Source organism: Colius striatus, chromosome 2, assembly GCF_028858725.1.
Source record: "Colius striatus isolate bColStr4 chromosome 2, bColStr4.1.hap1, whole genome shotgun sequence".
In the NCBI taxonomy this organism is placed as follows: Eukaryota; Metazoa; Chordata; class Aves; order Coliiformes; family Coliidae; genus Colius; species Colius striatus.
In genome coordinates, this window is record NC_084760.1 from 62,409,388 (window position 1) to 62,421,389 (window position 12,002).

At 38.3% G+C, this 12,002-nt stretch overlaps 1 protein-coding gene across 2 annotated transcripts in view; it reads right to left on the minus strand.

Moving 5' to 3' along the window:
* Positions 1-300: 300 nt before the first annotated feature.
* The window catches only part of IFNGR1 (interferon gamma receptor 1), a 28,648-nt gene continuing 16,946 nt past the window's right edge, over positions 301-12,002 (minus strand). For both annotated transcript variants that reach the window (XM_061990774.1, XM_061990773.1), the window contains exons 5-7: positions 11,465-11,651; positions 10,341-10,456; positions 301-5,429 (exon numbers count right to left, since the gene is read on the minus strand). In XM_061990774.1, coding sequence (XP_061846758.1) covers positions 4,950-5,429; positions 10,341-10,456; positions 11,465-11,651 — 783 coding nt within the window. In that variant the 3' untranslated portion in view covers positions 301-4,949. The remainder of the gene's footprint in view (positions 5,430-10,340; positions 10,457-11,464; positions 11,652-12,002) is intronic.

The window sequence follows — 12,002 nt, forward strand, 5'->3', positions numbered from 1 at the left end:
AAAACAGATGCAAATCACAGACTTCTGCTCCTGTCTGCATTGAATGGCATTTCACCCAAAGCAGATCTCAACAAATGAAAGATGACCTTAAATTATTCTACATGCCAACATATCTGATAAATAACAGGCTGCATATATTACACATGAACATATATGCTATACACACCTCCCAGTCATTCCAGTCATTCTCAATAATGCTCAAGCATACACTACATATGTAACATTCATTGAGCAAGCTTCAAAAGCAGATAATCTGCAGTACAAACGCTAACAGTAAGAAAAAGATGAGCAAGCACACTAGTCTTGGGAGGTTTTTTTTTTAATTCAATGTAGAAAGATTTAAAATTTACAGTATATACAAATAGTTTAGTTACAAATTTCAGACAAAAACCAAAATACACTGAGCATGCCCATTGTGGATAATGAAGTTTCTAAAGTCAGGAAGACTTGCATTAAAGATTAAAAAATACTTTTTTAGGGGTAAAGAGTCCCTGGAATAAATTGCCTGATAAGTGCACAGGAAGAACTATGCAGTTCTGGAGAATAATGAACTGTAGATCCCTGGAGGCCCTACCTAATCCAATGATTGCATCCTTTTAAAGAATATAGAAAGTGTATTAACAGACAACAGTTTCATATTTAAAGGACTGGGTTTTTTTTTTTTTTTTTTTTTTTTAAAAAACACATTAAAGACAACTATGCAGGACACTTTAAGATTAAAGGAGCTTTGTGTTTGGTTTGTTGTTTTGGTGAGGTTTTACAAAGTTACGCTAAAACTACTACTTTGAACCAAGCACAACAGATCTTGTTATTAACACTAAACTGTTTACGTGGTATCACTTCAAAGCAACCATTTGTTTCTACCCTTAAGAAGAAACAGCTCTCCATATCCAAGTTTACTTTCCTTCAGTATGAACTAGTGAAGGACTACACACAAATAGGCACGTGTGTTCTAAGCAACTGGGACACTATGAGCTTGCTTACACAACTGTCACTAGATTTAAAAAGAATGATTTTTTAAAACTGCATTAATGATCTATGTGGAAAAAGCATAAAAGCAGAACATTTGATGCTTCTGTTCTAGCATGCAGTATTACCACAATAATTCACTGTTAATTGCAGATTTGATAATAAAAAGTTACTGCAGATTTGATAATAAAAAGTTACAATGTACATGCAAAAATGAGAATTAAATAAGTTCTTAGAAATGTTATCAGGTATTAGGCCAAAGTTTGTGATATAGTTTCTCTTACACAGGATATAGTGTTTAGCAGTCTGATATTTCATCATCTCCCAAATCATCTTTAGGAGATGGGAAGAATGCCAAGCAGTCACAACAGGAGAAAAAACACATCTGAAAGGAGCGTGAAGTGGTGAAAATTTCTACAGTGCATAGCTGATATGTCTCGCAAAGGCACGAATATTAAATGATTTTGAGCCTGTAAATGTTAGGGACTTTGATATGGTGTGTCAAAGTGCTATACATGAGTATCCAGAAGCTTAGGCAAACCAATTACTTCATCACAAGAATACCAATTTATGAATTTAAACTCATTTAATAGTTAAGTGAAAATGCATAGATAAATACTACCTGACAGCTTCCAAACCACATGGCCCTGATACTCGGTACTACAGAACTGCAAAAGCAAGGCCAACTAGCTGTAGCTGGAAAGGTATTTCCATATTCTCTGTCCCAAGAAGGCCTCACACTGCAGGCTCCTGGACTGTACCCTGGCAGAAATGCCATCATGCACTTGCCATTTCTAGGCTCTCTTAATACCACTTTGAGCAACTACTGGAAACGAGACAGGAGAAAACAGAGCTTGCTGACGCAGGGAACACATTCTTATCTCACTGTGGCTTCATGTTTTCAGCCAGTCAGAGCTTACAAAAGAATCTGGTGCATTGCGTACCCTAAAACTCCTTTACTTCACAACTATCAAACATGCAAGTGGTACTGAGCAACTGAAACATGTAAACTACCCTTGTGCTATTGGATACCTGTGAAGCAGACAGCACAAAGGCGGCAAACCTGCAGGGAGGGTGGTGACAATTCAGTGCCTTTTTAATTGCAGTTCAGATTTTTTTCATTAAAAAATAAACTTAATCTTATGATAATTACAAGAAGAGGTCAATTGTGCACATATATGTATGCTGTATAGCACAAAGTACTTGTACTCCTGTGCTTGATTTTCAGCTTACAGAATAACACTTTCCATTACATGTCATCATCTGCCACGCCAAATAGTTTCCCATATGAACATGATACATTTCTGTATCATTTCTGATTAACCTTAACATCCTTGTCCTTCTTTAACTATAAGCAGAACCTGGCTGGTCCCTTTTACTCACATAGGAAGGACTCTATGTGACTTGAAAGATTCAGGACAATATACAATGGAGTAGTACAACAGGGAAAAAGAGTCTTAGACAGTCGCTTGGTTTCAGAATGCATCTGTCTGCCTTCACACAGGCAAAAAATATCACTCCTCTTTCAGTGTGGCAGCAAGGAAAACCCTGTAGAACAGAAAACAGTGATCTCTATGTTCACACAGATCTAAGCGTCTGAATCTTAGCTACTAATTTTCTTAAGAGCACTAGGCTTTCAACAGACACTGTCAAAAACGTAAAACTAACACATCCAAGAAAGTACATACTTCTATCAGAATTGTTTTGAGGCAGAAATATTGAACAGAATGACTGCTATGGCTAATTCCTAATCTTCTTGGAGAACAATAGTTTGGGGTTTTTTTTTTGCCAAAAACCTACAGAAGGAAAACAAGCTATTAATCACAAAAAGATTAAATACTCCGAACAGTAGCAAAAAAGACACTCCAACTGTGTGATAGAAACTTCCTCGTCCCAAAACACAATCTAAGCTCACAGTTTTTCACAACCTATTTCTCCTTTCTGAGTAAAGTTTACGCTAAACTCTTATTTGACATACAAAAAGCCCTGAAGTATTTATTGCAGATTATACTTCACAACAAACCTACAAAACCTGAAAGAAATGCCATCAACTTCAAGCTCTGCAAAACACAACTGTTCATCTCCTTATCAGACAGAGTGCCAAATGCATGCTTCAGTGATGATCTGTATTATTAAATGAAAAGCCAGTTTAGTTAAAGTTTCAAGTGCAAGTTAATTTTGATTTTCAAATCCTTCTTGTAACACCAAGTGAGTTCTTCCTGCACTTCTCCAAGACATCTACATACTAGTGGATCCTAAGCAGTAAGGCACCAGCATTGTCTCTAGGAATTCTACCCAGAAAATGACACTGAAACGATTATTGGGGGGTCTCATTACATTTGAGCATAATACAGAAACAAATCAAAGCTAGGTAACACATACTAGTTGGGCTTTTCATTACACCATAACTACAAAGTTCACCTGTTTGGATTGGCTTTTCCTAAAATTCCTGCTAAAAGATCCACTATCTTCCTGTGAGAAGGCAAAAAATGGCTATTGTCTTTATATCTTTGGGAAATGAGTATGCACCTCTGTGGTTAGTGTCTGCTATCCACAGGAATGGAAGTAGTCCAGAAACTGCTGTATAAACCAACTTCAGCTTAGGAATATTCGAGTCACTGAGGACAGAAGTACTATGACACTGGTTTTCCTTTAAAACCACCTGCTGTAAGATGTAAACACTTCTGATAATCCTACAAAACCCATCTTTTAAAACAAAGACATAATTTTGTCTAAATACACTACCTTGTGTCTGTAGAACATCCTTTTTTTTCCCTGAACTAAGTTTAATTAAGAACTATTGTAAACACTTCCTACAAGGAGAAAACGCCCATCAAATCCTGATGAAAGGGATCTGGGATTGCAGGCATTAGATGCAAAAGTTCTAATATTAAAAAAAAAATCTTCATCCTTCAACTTTGAAAACTGCAATCGCATGCTACAAAACTTAGAGGGCTGTCAGATGACAATAACTTATGAACTATAAATTATCATGCTACTTTTATATTGAGATGTACTTTTAGAGGGATGTAATTTGGTGTAGTTCTTGAATTCCTGCAGTTTTTGTAAAAAAGAAGAAAAATGGTTGCCATTTTCAACCTCCTAGAAAACCTGTTTGAAAGAAGTCTTGATGATTTCCAATTTAAAAAGTCATACTGTTCTAAGAATTAGGATAAAAATGCTCTGGAGGAACAGCAGCTATTGAAATTTTAAAGCATTTTCTGAAGAATGTGTATAACCACCCATTACACACTTTTTTTTCCAGTGACAACCAGCTAGCATGCCAATATTGGATTTATCCAGAAAATAGCTACTGTTTACTCACTGAAACGTACAGAGTAATGGTCCTGAAAGTACATACTTCTACTTGCAGAAAAGGCTACAAATTGGTGGTTCTTGGCTATGACATCAAATTCTTAAAATATACAAGAAAAAGTTATTGGCATATTCTTACTTAGAAGAAATAGTAGCACTCTGTTTAATACAAAAATACTTTTCTAGAGAAAAAAAGAACAGAATACCCCAAATAAAGGCAAAACACTGTCAAATAGTTCTTTCACATTGCTATTGTAACCAAATGAAGGACTTCCTTAAGCATTATGTTAATCTAATTTGAAAAGGATTTGAAGCAGAAGGGAATAACAATACAATTGCTGTTTTATACTCCTTCATGAATTCTGTTCTCCACAGAGCATTGTTAAAAAAAAAGAGCTATTTCAAACAGAAAACAGTAAGCTGTTACGTCATACAAACACTTCTAAAAGTAGTTTTTATGAATTTTCCCCCTAGTTTTTATGCTGTTCTCACGTACTACTTTCAGTCTCATTTCAGGATCCTACCGTACTAAGTTGTGTATTGGTTATTCTGGTTGGATCAGAACAAGTACAACTTGTAGATGTTCGTAACATAACTCAGAGTTCCCACAATCTTCAATAATGCAATTCTCCCCAAGTTCTGGTTAAACACTTCAGATATCCTGGTTAGTCAGTTGGCCTGTAAGCAATCACAGGCTGTTCTTCACCAACATCTATCAACATCTCTAATGGAACATGAGGCTTGTCATAGCCAGAAAACTTGAGACTGCTGCTTGGGATGGTTGCTTGTTGTATTTCTGGGGCAGAAACCTCTGGACCTGAAGAGTTACTGCACACATCCATCTGGCTACTAGAAGTGAAATAACTCTCTTTTACTTTGTGATTCTGTTCATCATCAGAAGATGCTTCCTCTGTGCTTTCCTGCACAGACACCTCTTCTGCTATGGCTGGTGACTCTAGGGGAGGGACAGAAGATGCTTTTTCACTGGAAATCTCAGGACTAACAGCTTCTTCTTCTGGCTCTACCTCCACACAGGTTTCTTCACCCATCACTGACAATGCTGACTGGGCTGGCATGATGCTTACTACAGATACATACTTTGATTCAGGAAGGATGTCTGTGTTCAGGTTTCGTATCACAGCGACCTTAAATAGGAGGAAGAAGTTAAAAAAAAGTATCACTTTTAGTTCCACATAATCTACTAACTTATTTGTTATCTTCTGTCAAAGTTTAGAGGTTAAAAAACCGAAAGATATAAGTTCATAATACAAATTTAATATAATTACAACCAATCCCACTAGAAATTAGTAAAATTAGAATCTGGCAAGGTTGTTAGCCTATATGCATGACTTAAACTATTTCAGTAACACTTTTATGCAAACTCTTAAAAATGCTTTCTATGTGCAAGCACATTTGCAAGGATGAAATCTATTTTGTATTTTAAGACATTTGAAGCTTGAAATATAGAGGAAAACAATGAAGGAAGAAAAAGTTTTAATATTCTTTCTTCAGCTAGCTAGGGAAGTCTTTCATACTGTATAGCTAATAAGTGTAATTTGCAATGGCTGTAACACTTTGTGGCAACTGTCTCAAGTGGGGGGGAAATTGATTTTGGAAAGAGATCTTTAAAGTGACATGAGAATATGCACAGCCAGTAGTCATATCTATGCCACAGTCTTCCTAGTTATTTTTCCTGTGTCACTAAAACACACTTTCAATGCCACAACAAACTTACGTTTCACTTTGAAATCCCTCCACAGGATTCACTAGCCAGATTCCTGTTTGTTTTAAATGATTATGACATGTCTTTAGGCTGTTTAGATCCTACTTATTGGGTTCATAGAATCATAGAATGATAGGGGTTGGAAGGGACCTTCAGAGATCATCCAGTCCAATCCCCTGCCAAAGCAGGTCTTGTTTTTTTTTTAAAAAAGCATGTGTTTCCAAGAGTATCTATGAAAAAAAAGTCAGGTAAATTTTCATATGTATGACGGTGTTCCCTAAAGCTAATGGAAAGCATAGAGAGAAAGGGTTAATTAATAGCACCTTTTCCCAAATTTCATAATCCACTACATATGCATATCACAGACTATCAAGTACTACAGATAAGCTAATTCCTTCAAATATACACAATCACTGCTTTTTCAGATACTCTGTAAATAAAAAAAATGTCTGACAAAAATACAGGTTGAGGCAAATTTGACAGAAGGGTATGTAGGTAGGTAGGAGAAAAGGTAAAGAATACTAATGTTGTTTAAGAAAAGCTACAAATAGACAAAACCAACCTCCCAGTCTGTATTAGCATAAGAACCACAGAGACATCAAAACCAGATAACCGAATATGACTCTGCTTTTCAAGAATCTTCCTTGAATAGAAGGTTGTGAGGCTCTATCTTTATATGTATCTTTATCCTCCACAGTGTGTTTACTTCATTAGAACTTGCTTTCGCTTCTCACTACAGCCCCACATCCTTCTCCTCTGCTGCCCTGGTATCTGTTAATGGTAGTTTATGCTGGATCAATAAAACTATTGGGAGTTTGTTAACAAAAAAAAACACACACACACACATCACCACAAAGAAACTAAACACTCCCTGGAAAGTGAGTTTTACAAACAGCTGTGGTTAGCACCACTAAGGTACAGTGATCCCCTTGGGAATCAAAGGCTGCTACTGGCCCTCCCATGGCATCTGGCGCAGCAGCCAGCTCCTGCTGCTGGCCATGGCCCAGTCGGCATGGCACAATGGGCCCATGCTGCTGCCGGGCCTTGGGCACGCGGGGCACTGTGGGCAGGGGCTGCTGTGCAGTTCAGGACAGATATGAGCAAGAATTTCTTTACTGAAAGGGTTGTTGGGCAGTGGAATGGTGGGCAGGGGCCATGCTACAGGGCAGGGATGGAGTACATGGGATGCACAGGGTGCTATAGGCAGATGCAGCGAGATGGAAGAGGAAACGGGCTCCAGTTGCCCCAGGGGAGGTTGAGTTGGAGCTGAGGCAGAACTCTTTCCCCAAGAGGGTTGTCAGCCTCTGTGCCAGGCTGCCCTGGCAGGTGGGGGAGTCCCCATCCCTGGAGGGATCCCAAAGCTGGGAATTGGGGATTGGACTAGATGATCTCTAAAGGTCCCTTCCAACTCTACCATTCTATGATTCCACGACACACTATTCTTAGGAGTCACAAACAGTATAGAAAAGACAAAATAAAAGTTCTTGAGATCTAAATGGCAATTAGTTTTTTTTTCTTTTCTCTGTGTCTGAGACTCTCAGCAAAGGCACCTGCTTGATGGTTACTCTCTTATTTCTCCTTCTGTTGGAGAATTCTAATTTGCTGTAAGTCACTCAAATGATGTTTTAGCATCTACTTAAAGCCACCAGGAAGCAGATCACTGGAAGGAGGCAGTCCTAAGGCAGACACTTTGCCTATTCTTTTAACAGATGGAAAAAGCTTCCTACATGTTTCATTTTCAGACAAGCTCAGGTAAAGCTTGTACAGAACCTGTATGGGGAGAAGTGTCTAGGACACATTCAAAGGTCAGTGCCAGGCTCTCAGCTCCAGAGATAACTTAACATCATTAAACTATTACTAATTTACCTTTATTCCTTAAAGGATTATAAAAATAATCTATTAGTCATATGTTAATAGTTATTCATTTTACATTCCCACGTTATTCCTATCACCTGTACTGAAACTATCCTTATGAGCTCTGCAATTTGTATTTGACACTAGAGACTTCAGTGCAAATGGACAGGATTTTAAAATATCTGGAGTTGGAAAGGCCCCATGAGGATCACAGAGTCCATCTCCTGACTCCATTCAAAGCAGGCTAGAAGTTAAACCATACATCTAGGAGAATGGTCCAAGTGCTTCTTGATCATTAACAAGCTCAGGGCTGCAATCGCTTCCCTGGGGAACTCATAGAATTATAATGGTTGGAAAAGACCTTTAAGATCATCGAGTCCAAAACTTGTCTCAAATCTCAACCACCCAGCTAACAAACTTTATAAACAGTTACAGGTTTCATTCAGCTCCTTAGTGACAAAGCAAATTAGTTTCTACACGGTGAGGCGAAACATGACCGTGGAGTATGCATCAGGAGGCTCACAGAAGTGAAACAGGACACACTGTACTCGTGAGATAGTCTTTCTCCTGATGCCTTAGATGCAATACCACAGTGGTACTGGGAAGCCATGATAACTGTGGATCCAATGAGTCTAGCACTGTCATTCTGGATAAGCTGTCTGTTGCTATAATGAACAGTAGCTTCACAAAAACTACTATGTGTGTATGTAGGACATAACATTATGTATTCAGATAGCTACACTTGGCGTGAAGACAAAAAAATCTCCAGTGTCTCACTTTTTATACAGGCCTGTGTGTTTTCATGTTGAGGTCTAGCTGCAGATTCCACACAGGTTTCTCTCATCTGATTTTGTGACATCTACAGTGTGAATGGCTATCTCTGAACTAGTCCCATGGTTCCATCATAGTCTATGAAAAGAAAGATCTTATTAACATTTACAAATATCTAAAGGGTGGGTGTCAGGAGGTTGGGACATCCCATTTTTCTATAGTAGCTAGCAACAGGACAAGGGGTAATGGGATGAAGCTGGAACACAAAAAGTTCCACTTAAATATAAGGAAAAACTATTTCACTGTGAGGATGAGGGAGCCCTGGCACAGGCTGCCCAGAGGGGTTGTGGAGGCTCCTTCCTTGGAGGTCTTCAAGACCCGCCTGGACACGTTCCTATGCGACCTGATCTAGGTGAACCTGCTTCTGCAGGGGGCTTGAACTAGATGATCTTTAAAGGTCCCTTCCAACCCTCTCATTCTATGAAACAGGCGATGAAAAGAAACAGAGTGTATTGTCTGGCCAGAAGCGCATATTATTTTGGAACCATTCTGTGATGTGAAAGTTGATGGAACACGTTACTTGCTTACTGCAAGGGGCTTGGATATCTCCACTGGTCTGAGCACTCTCACCTTCATGCTATTCCAAAGAAAGCAAGCTCCAGGAGTATCTTATGAACTACCCCTGCTCTATGGATGGTCGCTTTAAAGGGTCTTGGAAGTCAAAGAACACAGAATTGAAGATCATTGCCTCCTCTCTTATGTGGTCTTATGAGATTTCCCACATCAGCTGAGAAGGCACACTCTTGATATGATTACCATTTACTACTGCCTTATATGGCAGTTCTTAAAAACTCTTTCAACTGCTGCAGGGTGTTCATCCCGTAGTATGACTAAGGAGACATGAGGAGGACATTGTAACAGTACTTGTCAGATTCACATCAAACAAGAGTGGTGTAAGCAAGGAGGGCTGCTGCTCCTTAAGTGACACCCACTCTGTTTCCTAAGGACCTCTTAAGGTACAGCAGCTGCTGACCTCTCTTCCCTGTGACTTCTCAGTGAGGGAATAGATTTCTCCTTTTTGTTCGTCCCTCTTCCTACACCACTATTCTTCCCTACCCTCTCTTACTCTGCACTTCACTTTAAGAACACTGTAGCACTTAGCAGTATCACAACCATTGCCATACAATGACAATGTCACAGGTGCCTAGTGACAGGAAGAGGACATGGGCACAAACAGAAACCCATGCAATTTTATCTGAATGTAAGAATCAATTTTTACTGTGAAGGTGGTTAAACACTGGAATAGGTTGCCCAGAGCAGTTGTGAAGTCTTCTTCCTTCATGGTATTTGAAATCTAACAAACTCAACCAAGTCCTGGGCAACTGGCTCTCACCAACCCTGCTTGAGCAAAAGCGTTGGACTGCAGGATCTCAAAGAGTCTTTTCTAACCTTCCGTGGTTCTGTGTGTATGCTACTAGAACTAATATCAATCTGCGTATGTACATACATATTGACTTTTTAAGAAATTAGTTTTCAAACTAGACCAACTACTACTACTTCAGTTAACAACAGACAGAAGTCTAGCCCTAACCAAATACGAGGCCTCTGGTTGCAGAGGCTGTCAGAATATTAGACTGGTATAAATCCTAAGCATCTATGAAACGATGGTATATAAGACAAATGAGACAGGCATAAAGTCTGAACTTACCAAAGACTTAGGCAATTTTATGTTCCTCTTCTTTAGCCTCTTGCAACAAAGATACGTTGTCAAAATTAGACTCAGGCTCAGAATAACACTACACAGAACGATGATATATGTTATGCCTAAGAAGTTAGAGCAAAATCTGTTAGGAAGTTTGGAAAAATAAATTACTGCTGTACCATTTAGAGTAATTTCAAAACCTGTAACAGGTCAGAATGCTTAGCTGACACATGCATATTGGTTTATCTACTACTTTCTTTAATCAATAAAACTGAGTTTTAAAGCATTATACGGAGTAAATAAAAATTAGAATGGCAGAAGTCTTTCAATTTATATAAATATAATCACATTTTTATAAAGGTAATGGAATTTCATAACTTCTTTTTTGTTCCTTAGAGATGACAGATGGGGATGAATAGACTTGTACATCTTCCAAGTAACAGCATATTAAGTGACATAATAATTATACATAGTCAATGTACAATAGAATTAAGATGGGAAGTCTTCCAAAACGTAGAATTGTTAACTGCTGCAAGTAAGATTCCACTAGTCTGACTCTCCTTAATGTCCTTGCCCTTAATTGCAACACTGCTCTTGTGCAGAAAAGGAAAAACACAACTGCTTCTGTGAATTTCATCTCTCTAGTGAAATTCTGAGCCATTGTGAAGTAACACTTAAAAGTTTGTAAGAGATCAGAGATAAGTTACCTTTGTTCTCTTTTAATTAAAAGACATCAATACCTCAATTTTATGACAAGTATTTAGTTGCTTCAAACTCAAGAAAGGCTATATACATTTCCCTCAGTCATGAAAAGCACCATTTGTTAAGAGACAGAGACAATATTTCTGAAAACTATGTAACAGTGAATCCACTTGTCACTTGTTAATTACATCAAGGATCGAGTGCAATGGAAACACATTTTGTAATACCAAAGAAGCAGGAAAAGCACCCTCCAAAACAGAGTGACTTCATGATCTCTGGCTTTGAAAAGAATGACCATGCTTTCCCTTTTTTCACATTTTCCTATAGGCATCAAAGTCATCCCATAGCTGCATCAGAGCTCAAACACTTCACTAGAACAGATCTCTGGTCACACCCAGTATGTTCTTACTGAAGTTTTAGAATCTTACTCGATATCTGCTTGAGATGAACATGAATGCAGCTTTCTTCTGATGGGGCAAGAGCCATCAGACCATTATATAATTTGCCCTTCACTGAAACACAGTAAGTGGAACCTTCAGCAGGAATCAGGATCATGAAGCTACATTTGTACATTGTACAGTTGTCTTCAGGGAGCTCAGAGAACTCTTCTTTACTCTGCAAAAAATTGAAGTCACATCAGTTAACTCTATATATCAACACAAAGATTACAGTATCTTTCAACACTTACAAAAATGTTGAAACAGTATTAGATGTGGCTCCTACATCATCTATATGTCTTGCAAAAACCGTGTGAACTTCAGATTTCAGCTTATGAGCTACCTTAACATGTACATTTGGTCACACCATGGTGCTTTCAACCGGAATATGTGCTGTTCATAGCCTAGATTCGCATTTGTAATTCACTTCTAAAACCTGTTCTTGGTTACATATGAAAAGGCAACCGTAAACAAATATACCTACTACCACTTTGCTCAAGTTCACCCTCCACAGTTGCTAAATAAAGTG